Source organism: Meriones unguiculatus, chromosome 9, assembly GCF_030254825.1.
Source record: "Meriones unguiculatus strain TT.TT164.6M chromosome 9, Bangor_MerUng_6.1, whole genome shotgun sequence".
In the NCBI taxonomy this organism is placed as follows: Eukaryota; Metazoa; Chordata; class Mammalia; order Rodentia; family Muridae; genus Meriones; species Meriones unguiculatus.
The window spans coordinates 99,897,024-99,917,737 of NC_083357.1; the positions used below are offsets into that span (position 1 = coordinate 99,897,024).

The window sequence follows — 20,714 nt, forward strand, 5'->3', positions numbered from 1 at the left end:
ACTTTAAGTTCAACATGTGAATTTGGGGGCCAGGATACAGTCTAGGAAATAGCTGGGCAGCATGGACATTATCCTATACTGAGAACAAAAGAGGAAGCTTATGCCCTGTTCCCTGACGCTCAGCTTCTTAGAAGAGAAAGCTAATAAACAGATAGTTATACAATGTCTTTTCTCCAGCTACCCTGTTCCCGGACTCACAATTGAACTTGCAGTCTTTGCAAATGTATTACTAAATATACATTCAATGTATCAACAACTTCAGAATCATAGTCCCTGTCATCTTTGTCAGCTAAAAGGAAAAAGAAAAATCATCAGATTCCATTTAGAAACAGTAAATAGTAAGCTAGAAGTCCCTAAAGGTAGGGCCAAATTGAGGCAAAATTAATGAATAATTGACATACAGGTGTCTTATTTATTTTGTGTGTGTGTGTGTGTGTGTGTATGTGTGTGTGTGTGTGCATACGTGCACGTGTGAATTCATCCTTGCTATAAACATCATAGCCTGCATGTGGAAGTCGGAGGACAAGCCTCAGCAGTCAGTTCTCTTCTTCATCCACGTAGATCCTGGGGGATAGGCTTAGATCATCAGGAGAGGGGTAAACACCTTCAACCGCTGAGCCATCTCAATAAACCTCTGCTTGGTTTGCAGGTTCTCTTTACTCCATTTTCCTACCAAAGCTTGTTAACCTCCAAAGGCAGCCAGCAAGGGGCCATTTCACACTCACTGGATATTCCTTTGCCTGTGTTCAAATCTCTTTCAACCCTTCCCTATCCTGCCTCCCTTTCTTGTTTTACTCTGTTTTTCAAAGTGATAAAATAAAGACATGACGTTAAGAATTATGGAGTACTGGATTCAACACTCCTTCTCATGTGATTCTTGTAACTTGACTTGCTTCATTTGTACACGAGGGACCTGAGCTAAGAAAACACCCACAGTGACTCCAGACTTAGACATGCAGTGGCCATGATTGTCGCTGTTCCTCTTTGTCTTGTACCTGTCTCCCTAGATTCAGTGCACGAGGGGAAAGTTGGGTGTCCGTGACCTATTGCAGGTGTAGTCTCAGGAGCAGGAAGGGAAGGATGGGGAGGCAGAAGAAGATGAGCAAGGACATACCCTGTGCCAACAGAGCTTCAGCCAGATCTCATAGTAAACTCCAAAGTGCACACTCTCCTCACAGAATCACCTCTGCTTTGAGATGGGACTGGCATTTTGGTCTTGATTCCGTCATTTCTAGGTTACGTGGGTGTGTCCTTATGGCTATGACAATACCAATGGAAGTACTTTCATGACAATACTGACAGAGGTATGGGACTTTCAGAGTCTCTAAGTTAGGCTATAGCTGATAATGTGCTGCTAAGCAGCATTTAAGGTTCAACAAGGTATTTTTTTGTGGGCATTATTCATTTGATCAGTATCAGCACAGTAATCTTTTGAAGTAGGTGACAAGTTTTGTTAATGCTGTTTGAGGGGGTAAACTGAAGGATATGACTGCAGAACTTGAATGTGAGAAATTGGACCTGGAATTTACTTCTTAGTTAAGACTGAATGGTCCTTCAAGCTCAGTATGTCATCTGGTGGGATGGATTCCACAGAAGACACAATTACCCACCCGGAATGACTAGTTGTCCACATTTGCCTGGGACTTTTCTGGTTTTAGAGCTGTAAACCCTTCTCTCAAGGTAAGCTAGGACCAACTAGGCACAGTGTGTAAGGTTTGCAGTGCTTCTAAGACTCATCGGAGTGTTCTCATTTTGACTTCTTTAAACAACAGGAGAAAGATGCAAGCGTAACAGCGACGAACACAAACACTGCAGGCACTGTAACTGTGTTCGTGCCGCCATATCCTTTATGACTATTAAGGATACGTTTTCATTTCTTTCTTACGTGTGTCTGTGAATGCAGGTGTCCCTGTGTGGAGGCCAGAAGACAACTTGTGGGAGTCAGTTCTCTCCTTCTACCCATTTTGACTGTAGATTATGTAGATTGAGTCATGAGCCTTGGTCATTGCCTTTACCCACAGAGCCATTATGTTGACCGGCATCCAATATAATTTTTAATGCACATGCGTATGTAAGAAGGGGCTATGAGTAGCTATGAGTACTGTAGATGCATAACACTCTTCCAGGGAACAGCATCAGCCCTAGAAGAACAGGGGATGGCATCACATTAACCCTTCCACACTTTAATAGTCGAGGCTGGTCATTGCTAAGGCCCACGGGATGGCTGTGTGAAATCGCCAGTGTTTCCCCAGATCTGGAGTTTCTGGGCATCTTGTTGCTTCCCATCTCACAACACACTAGTTTGCCTGTTTATTACTTTGATTTCCCAGAAGGAGTCGGTAAGCCCATCTTAGAGCCCCCTTTCCTGTGACTTGAGTCTAGCACAGTGTCTCTTTCTGTCCATTCACCATGACCAAACACTTGTCTGACTCATTGTGCTGCCTCTGCTAGCTCAGGGCCAGACACAATGCAGGTTCTCAGTGCACATTTATTGGCTGAATAAATGAATCAGTTGAAAACTGAATTTAATTAGTTGTTTATTATATAGCCCTAGGGATGTTAAATGTGCTGGACCTCATTTTTTTGCATATATAAAACAAATAAAATACATTCCTTGGAACAGATACGCCTCAGATTCTTGGAAGGCACCTTATGTAACATTTGTTATACTTTTAGGCTTTGTCACTATCATTGAAAAATTTATGTTAGCAATTAAATTGTTCCTTGAAGGTTCTTAATATCATCACTATATTTCTCTCACCTCCTTTTTTTTTTTTTCTTTTTTCAGATCCTCATTAGAATCCAGCATGTCAAATTTTTCCTCAAGGAAAAAGTCTCCTTCTGGAAATGGTAATGTAGAAAATGCTTACTCAAATTACAAACAAAAACAAAAACAAACAAACCCAACCCTTTAAAATATAAGAAAAACAACTCATAGATCATAAGTTTTTACTATCGGTATCTGTTGTTTGGAAACAATGGCCTCATTATAGTAGCTTTGCTTAAGGTAGGAATCTTTTTTTAACAACAACAACAACAACAACAAAAAAAAAACTAAGAATGAAGGATCAGGATGTGATTAGATGTAGTTCTCATGTGTGAAATTCTTAAAAATGCTGAAATAAAAATTATCAAATGCTATAGGTTCCACTTATGTCATTGTGATTAAAAAATAAATCAATATAAATGTCTTTTTTTTTTTTTTTGGAGGACAATCTGTGCCCTGGTACCTATGAGATCCATGAATTAAGTCATGTGTAATCAAATGCACCTGAATTTAATCTGTGTTTCAAAGACATATTTTATGTCTTAGAGGCTAGCACAGTGGCCTCTAAGCCCAGCTGGGTTTAGTCTCAGCCTGATGATCCTGCATTCTCTCGGCCTCAGATGGGGCCTCCTGAGCTGTACCGGCGGTTTCAGTTGGCACCTGAGCAGTTTTATTTGTTATCTTTGGTGATGGGGTGTGGGATTTGTTCTTTCTTGCTGGAGCACCCTGCTTCTAAATGCTACTAGACTTGCCAGTGCAGATGAGGCCAACAAGATGCATCTCTGAAGACCTGGTTAACGCCCGGTCCTCGGCTTCACTCCCCTACAGCTCCTTGTGTTTCTCTTGATAGATATGAAGAGCGCTCAGGGGGCTGCACTGAGACAACAGGGTTTCCATGACGTGAACAAGAGAAGGGTGTTCTTACAGGATAACAGCTGGATAAAGAAACGCCCTGAGGAAGAAAAGTGAGTGTGAGGTGGGAAGGATGGATGGATAGACGGATGAAAGGCGACTGTTTGGAAGATCTGGCCACATTCTTTTTTTCTTTATTATTATTATTATCATTATTTACTATAATTTATTCACTTTGTATCCTGACTGCACTTTTAGAAACAAGCATTTATACACAAAATAATTGAGCTGTTACGGGGCAGAACATGACTGTCAACTAAGACAGGTGTTCTGCTTCCTTTATAAGCTGAAAAGAAAGCAGGGTATCTCAGTTTCCCAAAAGACAGCGGTTAATCCCCTCTGTGATATAGTGATCATGCCAGTAATTTCCCAAGTTTACAAATAATTAAATTTAATAATAATTAAAATGTCTAGATGCATGAGCAAAATCCATAAACTCCCAACCATTTTAGTCCTGTCTGCCCATCTACTTCTAGGTGGCTGGAAGGTTGTGACCTTATTTAAGGGCAAACACTTAACTGCTAGGCAACGTTTCACTGGCTTTGAGCATTGCTTCTGCTAGCTGCACAGTCAAAGAACTAAAACTATGACCATAGGCCTCCAACCTATTCACAACAGTTTTATGATAGATATTCATCTAGCCTGGTTCCATCTTTGTCATCAATCAGTTATGTATTATAAATAATGCATACTTATGGATTCATTTTCTAATTTCTTTATGTGTTAAATTTGATGTTGGGTATCTGGTTGATGAAGTATCACTAATTCTTATAAACATATAAGGTAAGTATTATAATCTCATTTTACAGGAGAGAAATATACAGCTCTGAGAAGCCATATAATTTGTTCAAATGGCATACAGCTATTATGTGGTTGAACTGATATTTTATCATGATCTATCGTCTTTCCATTATACCAGTTTTTTAATTTTAACTACAGGCAATTTACCCAGAGGATATTTGACAATGTTGGGAGATATTTTTGGTCATGAAATCGGGGAATAACACCCAATGCTTAGTGAGTAGAGGTCCAAAGTACTGATAAATATCCTGAAGTGTGCAGGAGAGAACTCACAGCGGAGAAGCAGAGAACTTTCTCTCTCTCTCTCTCTCTCTCTCTCTCTCTCTCTCTCTCTCTCTCACACACACACACACACACTCACACACAAGGTTAACAGTCCTATGCTGAGGAACTGCATCTTGGGATACCTATTCTAAACTTCTACGTACTACCCCGGCATGCTTATTTGAGGAACGCACTCATCACCGGTAAAAATATCTGTTAGCTTCTGTTATTGCGACTTATTTATTTAAGGACTTACGGGGATGTGCAGAGACTCGGTCTCTGTTAGATTGGGCTCTATTGGACTATCCCTCCCACAAATCCTCACTTAAAAAAAAAAAAAGCTCCTTTTCCTTTACAACTGTAGACAATAAAATTTGGCTTCCAAGTATTTATACAGATGGGTAAAGGGTAGAAATGCCTATGATAAGTCACGGTTGACAGGAATGTGGGTCCTATGCCAAGCAAGCTCCCTAAGCAGCAGGCCTAGGGAAGCCAGCTTGGATGGCATGGCAGCTGCTGAGTGAAAGAGAACTTGTCTCAGGTGCTTTTCCAGCTCCCACTGGCCCAGTTCCAGGCTGTGCATTACCATTTGTTTTCAGGTAAGAGCGTGCCTGGTGCCAGCTGTGCCCTCTTAAGTTTTAAGGAAGAATATGGGGGGGGGTGGAGAAGGGGGATGGAAATGTTCTCTTGGTGGCCCCCTGAGTTTATAGGTTTGCTGGATTGTTTCAGTGTCTCTGCCACCTTTCTTTTTTTTTTTTTTTTTTAATTATCTGCCATAGTTTCTTTTATAGCTTTATTAAACATAGTTCCAAAATGTTGAGTAATTTAGTGGAGCCTAACCAGAGAAAATGTGGTTTGGGGGTTGGCGGGGAGAAGTTCAGGTACGCGCCTTCTGCTGGGTTTCAAGGCTGCTTTGTAAATGGTTCCTTCGCTTTCATGCCCACTCCCCAAAGTAAGACTGGCATGGCTTTGGCAAGTTATCACAGGGTTGACTGGTAAAGGAGAGCAGAGGACAGGAGACAAAGGCTTGGGTCCTCAGCCATCTCTGTCACTTGCTAATCCCGTGGTTTTAGGAGAGCCACAAAGTCTGTGATGAATGACCTTATCTGTTGACTGGCATAAACAATATTTTCTCTGCCCAATAAAATAGGTATTTTTAAGGCACATGCATCCTATGCTTCAGAAAAAGGGCTTGATCTTTTATGAATGATTAATCTCCCTCATTTGAAACATTAGTATTTGTTTCCCTATATTTAGCCAAGGCAAATGGTCAAATCTATCAAAATGTGCCGACACAGCAGGCTTAATTAAATCTGAAGAATGTTTGTAGAAAACCTCCCTCTTTTCTTCTTGTCGGAAAGAACTAATGCATACAAAGTTAATGGTCTTATGTTCCCATACTCTGGTTTTAAAAAAAATCACAATAAACAAAGCACTGACTCATTGTTGGATCATGTGGAAATCTCATGGGACAAACAGACTTGGGCTGTCAAACTTGTTTTACTCCACTCTCCTCCTGCAAGTTCTGACTGGTTAATTTAGATTTATGGTCATGCTCTTAGGCATAGAGTAAAACAAATTAACCTTGCCCAGAGTTGTAAACTCTCTCCCTGTCTCTTTTATTTAGTGCTTAGCAAACATTTTGGTAACTTTTGATGGCACTTAAGTTTGCTCTTTCTCTGCAGGGATGAAAATTACGGCAGGGTGGTGCTCAGCCGGCATAACTCCCATGATGCCTTGGACAGGTGAGCATCTACAATGACATCATTTAAAACATAAAAATGGAGGTTTGGAAAGAAGACTTGTTCAAGCCAGATGTGTATTTGTAGCTAGCCTTGGGCTTTCTTCAACATGTGTGAATGCAAAGGAGAATCTAGAACATCATAAGGGGTTTATTCTGTGTCAGCTCCCAGAACTATGACCTGGAGGAGGCTCCTAAATCATCTCACCTCACTCCACTGACAGGGAGAAAAAGATCTCTCATAGGGACGTGGCCAGAGAATATACCTTTGATACTTAGAGAAAGGAAGATGGAATACAGATGTTACTGCGGAGGTCACCTGCTATATGGGACAGCACATTTCTTCTGCGAAAGCTGTGGGCTTGTGGCAAATGCTGGCCTGTCTGTGGGACTGAACAGAGTGAGGAGTACAAATGGATAGGAAACTCCAGATGAAAGGAGGAATCACAATGAGGGGAGAAATCTCAGATTGACCAAACAGAAAATGTTGTCATGGGTTCGTGCTTGTCCTCACATGCTGAGGAACAGCCACACCTATCAGAAGAACCTAGACATTTCTCTTAGTCATGTTTCATCTGGTGCAGTGGCTTGTAGTTCAATTTGCTGCTCTGTGGTCAAGGGACTCACTGCCTGTGCCTCTGCCTGACTCTTCGTTGTTTTGGAGATTGGGGACCTGGTTTACAGTGTGCCCTCCTCTCACCAAGCAAAGAGACAATGATTGCTTGAGTCCGACAATGGATGAAAATTGTTCCATGCACTTAATAACCTTCCTCTAAAACACTAGAGGACACACACTCCCATTTTTAAACTGTGACAGTGAAAACTAAGCCCTGTCTTCCCAGTGTGCCCACAGGGCTCCTTAATATAACAGGACCTGATGCCATCTACGCTAATTTTACATGTTAAACATTGGTTTCCTGAACTCTTCCTTTTGGTGGCCAGCGTTTTGGCTAAAGCAGTTCACTTATTTTATCACTAGTAATAAAAAGCTGTGGACCAGAATGACCCACAACTAATATCACAGATAAGTCTCCTCAAGAAGTACGGCAGATTCTCTTGGTACAGGCTCAAATAATCCTACTTGTCACTTCTCTACCCAGCCCCAGGGGCTTTCCCGTGGTGGTCACGAAGCCACTTTAGAACATCTGTAGGGTTCTGGGAGCACAGAGATGTATGGGGCAATCTTGGACAGTAAGGCACTCTTCATGCCAATGGGGCAGTTCATGAGCTATAATACTGTAGTTTACCACAAGGAATAGCTATGCTACAGATGTGTCACAGTGTTCTGGAAATAGGGAAAAAGGGGAGATTACTTTGGTCCATTTAATCCCAACCCCCACCAAGAAAGTGGTCTTTGGTGGATGCCAGTGCCTGAAAAGTGAGGAGGAAGTTTTTAAGCAAGGTACTTGGAGAGCAGGGGAGAAGGGTCTCCAACAGAGAAGACAATGTGTGCAGAGAGCTGGCAGAATTAACAGGCTCTCGCCATCTCAGATTACAGTGTCCTATCATCTGAAACTAGACAATCTTACTGCATGACTCCTCGGATGGATCATTTAATCATGTCAAATCAAGTTAATGTCATCTACGGGATGTCCTGGGAGCCAGACATTGAGCTTAGAACTGGATCCAAAACAGCCCCAGCTTCCATTGAATCTGCATTCCAGATGAAGGTCCAGGAGAGGAGAGAATGAAAATAAGTAATAACAAATACTGCTATAATTCCCCACAAAGTTTGCTCTCCATTAGTGGCAGGACTTTAGGAAGCCTTACTTTGTGCTATGAAAAGAACAAAGCCAACCAAAGTCTACAGTGATGGTATTTGTGGATGGGCTGGGTTTTGTTGCTCTTTTTGTAAAATTGCTTACGTTTTGCTTTGTGTATTTGGTTGTTTGTCTTGGGGTGTTGAGAGTAGAACCCAGAACTTTTCACGTAGTAGACAGCACTCTGCTATTCTGTTACAAACCACAGAGGGGTGGGGAGGGGGTGTCTTCATGGAAGTCGTGAGAAGATGCCCCACTAAAATGGAACCACAACATAACTTCCCGACTTCGCTTGGAAGTTTTCTTTAAAACTTGAGAAACGCAGTGGGGAAGCTTCCTTCCCTTCTCTCCTGCCTTCATGGCACTGTTTGTAAATGCTCTTGTCTGTTTATCCTCCAGAGCCCAGGTCAAGCTGCACCTTGTCAGCTGATTCTTACGTGTAAATAATTGGTTTTCTAAACTTTCTTGAATTTCACCCAAACATCTTTTATCACATTAAGCACTTTTTGTCTTTGGATGTACATCTGTAATTTGTAATTTGTAATTTCTAGCTCTAAGTGGGTAAAGCAAGATGCATTTTTAGTTAGTGAATTGTGCTGTATATGGCCTGCTTGCAAATATTTGCGGTGAAAATGAATGTACTTCTCCGAGTTTAAAAATTAAACCAGAAAAGGCAAACACAGCAAGCCACACCATAATTTTCCACAAAGCCTGCTCTCCCCAGGTCATAGGGCTCCTAGAACCATTAGGTAGGGTTTCTTCGCTTTGGGTAAAAACTATTTTCTCTTTATGTTTTCTTTCTCTATTTTTCTGTTTTTTTCTTGTCCCTCCCCTGACTGCTTCTATCATCACTCTTCTCCCTTTTGCGTGTCTATCACTTTGCCTCTCACTCCCTTCCTTCCATTTTTTCTGGATTTTCTGTTTCTTCCGGGGTCTTTATTAGTGTTTGGCCGTTGTGCCTGTCCATGGTGCTGATGTGAAATACAGTATTTTAGGGGTTCGCCCATTGCAGGGCTCACAGCATCAGTTATGACCGGAGAGAGCACGCGCGGGGATCAGATAGCGCCAACTCTGTAGAAACCTGCAGCCCTGAAAGAGCACATGCCAGTTTCTAGCCACTGTAGTGTTAGTTTCCTAGAGCCTAAGCTTCAGGGTGAGCACGCCACTCTCCAGGGCTTCACGTAAGCTTTGAAAAAAGTCCCTGGGACCAGCAAAGAATCCTCTAGGAGCAGCAGGAGGTGAGTTTGCCCTAATTTATCTTATCCAGGTAAAACTTTGGAAAGCTTGTGTATGACAATTTTGTCTTTCCTTAGGAACACGTGCCTTTCCTATCAGCATTTTTGTCAAATTTATGAGACGTTTTAGGAGATATTTTTGTAATTTTTAATCTCTTGGTAATTATTTTCTACAGGAAAATAAGGGAGAGGGATGAGCCGAAAGCCACAATTAGCCGGTACAGATCTGACGACACGCTGGACAGGTGAGGTGCTGGTAAACCCGTCAGTGCTTTACACCCAGGATGTGCTAATATCAAGGCCCGCTGTTAGGATGAGGGGTTGCAGTGTCTACTGAAGTAGTCGCTGCCCTGCCGCTATTTTATCTCAAAAGCGAGAAGCCTCTGAAGACTGAATAGTCTCGAATCCCAGAATCTTAGCTCGATATGCTATATTGCCAGAGCTCTAGATTTTAGGGAACAGTAGATTAACTTAGAAGATCGTGATCTGAGTCTGAGTGAGTCATGTGAGATAGACAGACCCTGTACGGAATCTGTTAGTTCAGCTTAAACTGAAGAACGTCAGTTCTTATGCCAATCTTGGGTTCTTCCAAGCAGCTTCCGTGAAACCACATGTAAATAAACACATTGTTATAAACGTGAATTGTGCTAAAGAAGTTTAAATAAACCGGAGACTAATTTAAAAAGACTAAGTTAGGGTGTCCCCTAGTGGTATGTTTTGGAAGTAACACTTTCCCTCGGATTTTTATTTTATCTTATTTTTTACATTATTTCTTTAAGTATTGCATACAACCTGCTTTGATGATATTCTCCCCACTCCCAATCCTTCCCAAACAGGTCCACCAGCTGGGGGCCAGTTGTTCAAACACGAGTCTATGGGAACTGTTCTTGTTCAACCGACAACACTCAACTTTATGTCCTTTCTTCTTAACCTATCAAGACTAATTTGTGTTGATATGGGCTCTTACACAAGTGTGCAGTCAGCTTATCAGGGGATGGCTTTAGAGAATATGGTCTCTCTCCAGGAAGCTAACAAGTGCTAATAGCTCCCTGGTTAGGAGTGGGACTTCCTGCCTGACTCCCATTTTCAGATGCTGGGATCTGGTCTGGTTTGCACAGGTTTTGGGTGTGCTATCGCAACCGCTGCCATGCTGGATCAGGAACGCACTGCTCCACTGTAGCCATCCACTGATTTTATCTCTCACACTCTTTCTGCCAGCAGCTTTACAGTGGGCCTGAACGTGGCAACAACATTTCAGTCTGCACTCTTTAAAACCCAACCAAATGGTTGTAGCTTAGTCAGCATTTAAGTTGGTAAATGTGGCTCCTTTCTGTTCAGAGGAAAAAGAAATGAGTTTGGCAAACACAAAGCTTTATGCTACAGATTTTCTTTAAAAAGACTAGTGAAATATTTCGTTGATACCTTTTACCAACATAGGAAGTATTATCATTACATATATATGTATATATATATATATATATCATTGCTCTATAAAAATATGAAAAATAACAAGCGAGTTAAAATCTCAGTGAGTCAGGAAGGTGAACAACGAATGTAATTAAACATCCACAATTGCAAGTGATTTCAAGATGGCCTCTCCAGCCCATTTTTAATATTTCAAATATTAATAAATATTTATAACCTTTCAAATATTGTAAAACCTAAATACATAGAAAACACACAGAAAACAGTTCTTTACAAGAAAATGATTCAATATAAAATTGTTCAGGCATAAAAGAGAGCTGTAAGAAGTTTGGCAAGCTAAATGTTTATGCAAACTTCTGTGTTGTGTATGATGGGGATCTCAGACAGAAACACCGTTACCAGAATAGAGGAGGCCCAAACCTTGGATGACCAACTAACCAATAGGTACCAGCACACATGAACTTTGGGAAAGGCTCAAACATAATCTCTTCTAAGTGTTACTTATTTTTACTTAACAACTCACAATCATGTGTTTGTAAACCCTTACGGTCTCTATACTTAAAAACAATTCTTTGAACATTTCTTTCTCATGTGCTTACAATATATTTCGATCGAGTTCATCCCACACCTCCCTCTGACTTCTCCTCAGTCTCTTTTCAAAATTCTTATTTGTTTGTTCATTCACTTATCCATATACCATGGGCGTTTTGCTGTATGTATATTTGCGTACCATGTGCGTGTCTTGGTGTTGGAGGAGGCAGGAAGAGCGCGTGAGCTTCCGGGTGGGTGCTGGAAATTGAACCTAGATCTACTGGAAGAGCAGTCAGTACTCTTAACTGCTGAACCATTTCTTCACACACACACACACACACACCCACACACACACACAAGTCAAAGGTGTGCTGCCCACGTCCTCATGGCTATGGCGCCATCTGGAGCTGGTCAACCTGCCAGGAGCAGCGCTCTTAAAACAGCCTCTAGAAGCCATTAACTGTCAATACCTCTTCAGTAGGGGTAAGGGCTTGGCTCCCCCCCCCCTTTTTTTTTTTTTTTTTTTCTACATTCTGGAATTTTGACCGACCTTGTACCGGCCACTTTACCCTCATATTTTTAGAACAGCTTTTCTTAAGTAAAAACCTCTGATTTTTCTCTTTCTCATGGCAGAGTACATGGCCAGCTTACGAACCCAGAGGCCCTATAGCTGTGGGTTTTTATTCTCACCTCATTCATGTCCCTGATAAGGTGTGAAGGTTATAAATTTTACATTTATATCGCTCAGAAAAATAATCTAATCTAGCATTGTAAGATATTGGGCTTAAATGATATGAATTTTCTAAAAATAAATAAATAAATACAGTACCTTGGGACCTAATACAGGAGATTTTAAGCCTCATGAAAGCATCTCACCTAACTATTCAACTAGTTAGGCTTTTTCATCCTCTCAAGTAACCTCTAGCTTTTCCTAGTGAGTTTAAATTCATGGACAAGCACAAAGAAAGAATGAACTGGGGTTCCACTGTTGCTCAAACTGCGCCATTGTTTCTTTCTTCTTCCAGAACACTGACCACATTTAGGACACCGGAACACGCGAAGACGTAAGTGTTCTAACCGGGGTGTGTTTCCCTTGTGTGCTTTTGAAAACAACTGAGCTTACAACCTTCAGGCCTAAGTGTCACTGGAATACAGCACGGCCCGGGGCTAGAGGGGTGGCTTAGTGGTGAGGGCCCGGCTGGTCTTTCGGAAGGTCCAGATTCCACTCCGAGCACTCACACGGCAGCTCCCCACACCCTGTAATTCCAGTCCCGGAGGATCTGAGGCCCTCTTCCGGCCCTGCACGGAAATGCCTGCAGGCAAATCAGCCACTCACACAAAAACAAAACAAAGAAAAAGGATGGACTCTGCATCTCTCCGTTTCTTAGGAGACCAACTCTCTCCCACTCTTGCCTCACCTTCCCGCCTAACACCCCTCACCGCAGCTCTTTCCTCAGTGCTGAATCGTGAAACCATGAAACTATCAGGCTTTCCCCGGCATGTACTCCTAGTATTTAGAAGCAACACAAATTACACCAGCTTTAAAATTACCGTAAAAACCGTATTTATGGATAAAATACTTTTTATGCTGGATCTCAGGCTTACGGTGTAAAACAGACCCTGGGTCATTGCCATTTTTGAGGATCTGAATATATTAATAAATGCCAAGAAGAGATTACAAATATGTGCCTTTCAGGTTCTTAAAGATCATATTTCTAATGCAAAAAAAGAAAAACCCAGCATGGTCTGTCAATACAGCGTAATACTACGATTAAAAGGCTACAGAGCTATCACACATCACAGGTTAACAGCATGTTAATGACTCCTTCAGCCAGTTACTTTATCTTTTAACTAGCTGGTGTACAGAACAGGGAAACTAAGGAAAAACTTTTTTTCTTACTGCTTTCCAATCCTCAAGTGAAATATTTTATTGAAGATGAACGGTAGATTGGGATATGAGTAGACTATAAAATATTTCAAAGTCGTGTGTGTATGTGCGTGTATGTGAGTGTGTGTGTGTGTGTGTGTGTGTGTGTAGAAGTTGGTGGACGGTGATAACCTGTTGCCCTGCTCATTAAACAGGCCAGATGGCAGCTCCTCTAATGCAAACACGACCACCACAGCTTCCACGCCTGCTACCACCCCTGTGAAGAAAAAGAGGTACGAGGGGACCCCTGTGTCTGCCCTTATACTACCCTGCAAAAGACTGCCCTTATTAATTGTCAGAGTAGTGCTCCAAGGCTTGTAGGTGTGTCCAGAACTGTCCTCCCTCCACCTTCTTTTCAAATACCACAGTAACCTCAGAGCTCTGAAGCTCTAAGTCATGATTTGATGTGTCTGCTGCCTTCGGTCTCTGTAGCAGTTGGGACTGAAGCCAGAGCTTGCGTATTCTTTTTTTTTAATAGTTTTTATTTTTGTTATATTAACCAGGTTATTTTCTTTGTACCCCAACTGTAGCCCCTTCCCTCATCCCCTCCCAATCCCACCCTCCCTCCCTCATCTCCTCCCTGCCCCTTTCCAAGTCCACTGATAGGGGAGGTCCTCCTCCCCTTCCATCTGACCCTAGCTTATCAGGTATCTTCAGGACTGGCTGCAATGTCCTCCTCTGTGGCCTAGCAAGGCTACTCCTCCCTCATGGGGGTGGGGAGAGAGGGTCAAAGAGCCAGCCACTGAGTTCATGTCAGAAATAGTCTCTGTTCCCCTTACTAGGGAAACCCACTTGGATACTGAGCTATCATGGGCTACCTCCGAGCAGGTGTTCTAGGTTATATCCATGAATGGTCCTTGGTTGAAGAAACAATCTTATAAAAGACCCCTGTGCCCTGATATGTTTGGTCCTTGTGGAGCTCCTGTCCTCTCCAGGTCATACTATCTCCCTCTTCTTTCATATGATTCTCTGCACTCTGCCAAAGGTTTGGTTATGAGTCTCAGCATCTGCTTTGATACACTGCTGGGTAGAGTCTTTCAGAGGCCCTCTGTGGTAGGCTCCTGTCCTGTTACTGGAGAAAACTTGAGCTTGAATATTCTAAGAGAGCGCTCCACAACTGAGCTATACTCCAAGCTCCTCTAGGGGATGGTGATGGTGAGCTTAGGCGGTAAGAGCTCCGCTGCTTCAAGTAACTTTCCGTGGAGTTGTGTGGCAGAGATGGGCTTAACTTGCTATCACAAGCGGTGAATAACCACACAGCCTTTCCCTGTACGTTAGCTTAATTTTATTTAAAGCAGAGTAAAGGCCCCTTTTGGGGACTTTGTTCTGTTTCCTTTGTTTCTTTAGAGTCTAAAGTTTAGACAATTTCAAGTCTATATTCATTACATATATATGAGTGTGTGTATGTGTATGTGGTTTTATGTCACCCATAAAACTTAAAATAAATCTATGATGTGACCCAGTATATTCTTAAGAACTTACCCAAAGGATGGTAAGCCAGGATCTTAAAGATAAATGGGGGAGAGTGGGATAATAGAGGAGGGAAGTGAGGTACAGGGAGAAATATTCTCAATGGACAATGCATAGCTGTGTAAATTTTTTTTAAATCAAAATAAACACAATCAAACATACCAGTCTCTACTCCAGTACTGCCCACAAGAACTGAGCTATGGGAAAGCAATCTAGGTATCTAACAGTGGAGGTATGGATAAAGAAAATTGTGTTTTTAACATAACTGGATTTTTTTTTGTTTGTTTGCCATAAAGTAATGGCTAGATAGCAGTTATGCCAACTGGAGATGCTGGTACCAAGCAAATGAAGCCAGCTTCAGGAACGTTGGCCAGTGCTCTTGGCCTCTCTAGCTTCCCATTCCGTTCCATAGCCCATGCCACTCTCTCCATTTTTATTTTCATTTTCTTGGTCTTAGTCTTCTCAGCAGAGCCCTCAGCTACAGCGACAGTTATATCAAATCATATCCCTGCACCATAACGGTGTCCTTCTAGCAGAAGTTAAAGCTGAGGTTAGCAGTTGCTGTGATATTGACTTCTGTTTTAATATCTTTGTCAGAGCGTTCTATCATACAGTCTAGAAATCATGTTTTAACTACAGCATAAAGTTGTTATTTCCATTGTGAACTAGATCAGGAAGGTGGAAAAAGAGGAAGAGTATGATGAACATACACAAACCTGCAGACTAGACTTAACAGTTGCTTATTTGTTCCATTTTTTTTTTTTTACTTTTAAGGAAAATGTTCACACTGTTTAATGTCAAAGGAAATGAAAAAAAAAAGCAGATCAATCTCGGGTGGGGAGGGCATAACCTTAAACATAGGACCCTTTCTTTCTACTCTGTTTATGAAATGGTGTTCATTATATTTCCAAGGGTTTCTGCAAAAATTATCTCACTGCCTTTTTTTTTAGCAATCAGCTGCCCTCCAGTCCCCAGACAAGGGGTGGGTGGGATCAGGCATTCAAGCACCGTGGTTCTGACTGATGTCATTTCTTAACAGGCAGTCCTGGTTCCCACCCCCCCCTCCTGGTCACAGTGCCTCTCCAAGCGCAGGAGCCAGCAGAAGGTAAGGGAGGGTGTCAGGTGTAATTGCTAGGCCACTGGTGGAAGATGATATTAGTCACTGACAGCGTATAATTGTGGATGATTTTTTTTTTTTAATAAATTGATGGTAATTTTGTGAACTCTGAAGAAGACGGTGCCCGGTGGGAGTGGGGTCAGGCTTGTCAGCGCCCTTGGTGAGGAATCTGACGAGCTGTGAGAAGCGAGTGGGAGAGCATGTCAGTGTGCAATGTTTTCCATGACAAAGTGCCACAACTGTGGTGGAATAAAATTTATTGCCTTGTTGTGAAAGATCAAGATGTGAGCAGGATTGGCTCCTCCTGAGGGCTGTGAGAGAATCCCTCTCTCCTAAGTATTGGCTTCCTGGCAATCGCTGGCATTCCCTAGTCTGAACAGGCCGACTTTCTGTGTCAACTGTCATCTCCACATGGTGTCCTTCCTGTGCCTCTAGCTGAGTACAAATTCCTTGTGCTTTTAAGAACACCGAACCTGTTGGATCGGGACTCCATCTTATTCCAGTCTGACCTCACACTAACTTACAATACCTGAAAAGACTCTGCTTCCCCCCAAATCCACATTCCCAGGCAGAACCAGTCAGGATTTCCACATGGGAATTTCAAGAGCGACAATTCAACTCTTAACAGTGCCAGGAGAGAACTGAGCCATTTTTCAGGCAGGGGCTCCATTGTGGGTCTGTCTGCTTCAAGCCCAGGTGACTAGTGGGGATGTGAGGGACCAGTTCCTTGTAAATGTGAAGTGATAAACACGAAACGACAAAGAGTGTTTTCTATTTACTTGTTGTTTTCGAGAAAATTGTAGAGCATGTGAAGGATACCTTATTCTACCATTCAGGGCACAGCAACAATCCAATAACTATTTAATAGGTGAACCATTGTCAAATATCATTCTGGACTGTTGTGCTCTTTCTGTGAGTAAAACACAGAGGCTATGTCTTGGTTGTTAAAGAAATGTCTTCAACAAGTGTTGAGTTCCTGTGGTGTATGTCACCACTAACACGGCAGGGAGGAGAGACCTCTGACCAAGGTTAGATTTACATTCAGATATCCAAAAATTTTCCATGTCAGAAGCTAAAATGTCTTCATCACAATATTTCCATATTTCAACAAGATATTGCCCTGCTTGCAACTGAGAAACTGTGTGTGTGTGTGTGTGTGTGTGTATTAGATAATATTGGCATGTTTTCTAAATGTCCATCTGCCACACTGATTTCCAGTGTCTCCTTTATTGCCAAATGATGGAAACGTGTGGAAATAAATGTCCTTTAATGTAATTTAAGTTGGACCTGTAAAGCTATAGAGCTTAAACCTTTAGTTGGTCAAAGAAATTGAGTTACTTTTCCACACCTTTCTCTGCATCTTTCTATATATTTATATATAGATATGACATGCTAATAAAGCTATAGAACACATTAAGCAGTCATAATTTGGAATTATATCCACTTTCTTTTAAGATATTTTACTCTTAAACATATACATTTGTGGGTGACTTCCTGTTATCTGAACTGACAAGTATGATTATAGTTCTAGTTGAAAGCATCCTTCTTTTCTCAGGTGTCACCAGATAATTGCTCTACAGATACCCACACTTCTTTCTGTTGGTTAGAGTCTCTGCCCACCCACCCCCAACCCCAAGTATCCGGAGGTTCATTAGACTTTTCTCTGATAGGCAACAAACGGTATTTTTGCTAGAAGTATTTTTTTTAGATAGTTCCAAAATACCTTTTTATTTTGATCCATCCTTCTTGCTTCTGGTATTAATATAAATTATCGTTACAACGGGCAAGCGATTGTATAAGTTTGTAAAAATGTTTGAGGCTTGGTCATGAGTCAAAATCTCATGCATCCAAGGCCTGCTGTACTCCCGGGTGTGGGTTTGCTCAGAGCTGGTAGCCCTGGTTATCAGCCATAGCAATCCAGCAACTTGCTGGATGTTTTCACAAGGAAGATGAAGTGAAGGACAGTGCTCCTTAAGAAAAAGTCTGCCGCAGATCCATAGCACTAGAACTAAGGAGACTGTGAGTTTCATTGATCAGTGTAGCTCTCTGCTCCTATTTTAGGATCACAGTGTATTTATACATTTATACGATGCCCAAACTGAAAGGCTTCTCTGCTGCCAGATGATAGGGCCACACCAGGCTTTCAGAGGAGGCGGCATACAAGGGCTTGAGTCTAAAGAGCTTTGCTTCCGAATGTGTTTTCCTTTAATGTCTTTAATGCAAGTGCCTTCCCAGCGTTGATAAGTAGACTTTGTAGTAGATGCTGAAAAAAATCGGAGTGATTGCTAATGACGAAGGGAGTGAATGCTGCCCAAACAGATCTCTGACCCCAGAGGAACCAAAGTCCATGAAAGTAGGTCACAGAGAGATAAAACTGAAGGACTGTGATGTTTAACCCTGGTTAGGAGCACAATGGCAAAGTTATTTCTCTTTATCCTTTGCTAGTACACTGGGATCCCTTCTCCTGTCTCCTGCCTCCCGAGTTCTCTCAGAGAACTGTCCCTGCTTACTGCCGCTGCCACTGTATTTTTCTGTTCATTGCGCAGGTGAGCTTTCACTATGCTGTCTGTCCCTGAAATGTTTTATCTTCGACCCCCTCTCTGGGTTATGTGCTTAAACATCCGCCAGACTTCACCACCATCCCGAGAGACAGCCTCTTTCCAAACACGGTTTTCCTAAGCCCTCTGCAGCCTTTAACATCATGGATCATTCCCTTTCTTGTTTGCTCCCTCCTTCACATGCTAGTCAAGAAATCAAAATGAGTTGTGTCTGGATTGAAAGCTGCGTAGGCACAGCATAAACTGAAACAAAGGGTCTCAACCTGTTTTACTAACGAGGGTCATGATTTCATATTTTTACTGTCTATCATTTATCTTTACACATGCATGCTTATGCCCGAGACTGTAAATCTGTATGTGCTTCCTAACTTTTGTGTTTATGTCTAGAACTGTGTCTTTACATAGTTACATAAAGAAAGCTAGCAAGGTCAGCTGCACTTTAAACAATCAAGTACCAGTCTGAAAGGCATTTAAAATAAAGTTGGAAAAAGTCACATTTCACCCAGGTGTGGTGGTGCACACCTTTAATCCCAGCACTTGGGAGGCAGAAGCAGGTAATCTCTGAGTTTAAGGCCATGCTGGTCTACACAGAGAGCTCCAGGCTAGCCAGAGCCAGCCAGGATCCTGAATCAAACAAAGCAAACTACTAAAACAATCACATTTATAGCTAAATTAAAAACTCACATGCCTGGAAAAAAGCAAAGCAAAAACAAAGCAACAAACAATAACGACAACAACACAACCAACCTAAAACCTCTCATATGTTCTGAGTTTATCACAACCCTGTAACTTAAACATTCCCCATTGCTAAATCTGGACTCTTTTCCTGGGCTTAGGCAAAGCCCTGAAAACCAATAATGAACAAATTTGTAAACAATAAAGCAAATGTCTTTTACAGACGAAAATGTGAGTGGCACAAAGACCAGTTTTAATTTTTGAAACAATACCCTGAAATACTTTGTAATCTTTAAGGCTCAAGAATAGAATTTGGGTAAAAGATTTCATTTTGTCTGGCTTCACTCTTACTATTGAAAAGAACAGTCTCACACCTGAAAATGAATTGTGACAAATTAATTGTTTGAATCATGAAGCTGTTGCTCATGACTTTGCTTTAGTTTCAATAATTTCCGAACTAAAATTTCCCAGACTAAATTAAATAAGGTATAATTTCCTAAGAAAAATTATAATTTTCTGATCCTCATACAGTAGTCTTGAGATGAAGGGTCCAGATAAGATGATTAAACGAAATAGAGGACAAAAACAAAACATCATTTGGGATGAATGTTGGGAGACAAACTTAATTTTTGACAGAAGGACCCAGTATGCACAGTTTGCTTAAACAAATTCCATTTACCCTTTGAACTCGTGTCTGAGTTTTCTCTTGGTCAGTGTGATGCTCTCGGGCTTGTAAACGTTATCATGAAACACAGATAACCAGTCTATTCTTTTGAGTTAGCAAACTATGTCAACAGGTCTATATTCTCTGAGGCTTTGTCTGATGCCATCGGCACGAATGTTTTTCTTTCATTTTTATCAAGGCCTAATAAAATGCTTAGCTTTAGGAGGTGTTCTTTTATTACATTCACCTGTCTGTCCTCCTGCCCCGCAGGCTCAAGCTTCACTGCTTTCTCTTTATTCAAAGCCTTCATCTTAAAAACATTGTCTTTGACATTTTCTGAACAGATCCCCAAATCCATTCAGTTGGCATTCTTGCTCTTTTTATCCTGCCAACGGTTTCCATCTGCATCTTGGTGGTTTCCATTATCTTCAGCTCGTAGGAACAGCTCTCCCTAAGGTTGCCGATAGCCTTGGTGATAAGCGGAGCTGATCTAGCAGGTCCTACAAAGACCTGCCCTTCCTCCTGCACAGCTGCATTGCTGCTTCATGACCATACCAAGCCCCTCAGCACACGTTTCTGGATTAAGAAAAAAATTAAACCATCCCCCTTTAGCCACCTTTTCTTCATGATCCTGTATCATATTGTTATGTGTTGGTGTCCTAAAACTCAAAGCCACACGCTCCTCTCTCCTGCCTTCTTGACACTTTTGCTTAAATGTCTCAAAAATAATTAGAAGCTCAGCTTGTTCACGATATTTGTAATTCACTGAACTCTGATCTTTTACCTTAGTTAATGCCACCAAATTTTCCAGTTGTTTGACACCCTAAAAAAAAAAAAAAATCTAGTTTCTTTCTGTTGCTGGGATAA

General features: G+C 41.7%; 1 protein-coding gene across 2 annotated transcripts in view; it reads left to right on the forward strand.

Moving 5' to 3' along the window:
• Positions 1-20,714, forward strand: part of Scel (sciellin) — a 99,790-nt gene that overhangs the window by 14,318 nt on the left and 64,758 nt on the right. For both annotated transcript variants that reach the window (XM_021662852.2, XM_060391568.1), the window contains exons 2-8: positions 2,789-2,850; positions 3,618-3,732; positions 6,430-6,489; positions 9,657-9,725; positions 12,462-12,500; positions 13,519-13,596; positions 15,873-15,938. In XM_021662852.2, the coding sequence (XP_021518527.1) occupies positions 2,808-2,850; positions 3,618-3,732; positions 6,430-6,489; positions 9,657-9,725; positions 12,462-12,500; positions 13,519-13,596; positions 15,873-15,938 (470 nt within the window). In that variant the 5' untranslated portion in view covers positions 2,789-2,807. The remainder of the gene's footprint in view (positions 1-2,788; positions 2,851-3,617; positions 3,733-6,429; positions 6,490-9,656; positions 9,726-12,461; positions 12,501-13,518; positions 13,597-15,872; positions 15,939-20,714) is intronic.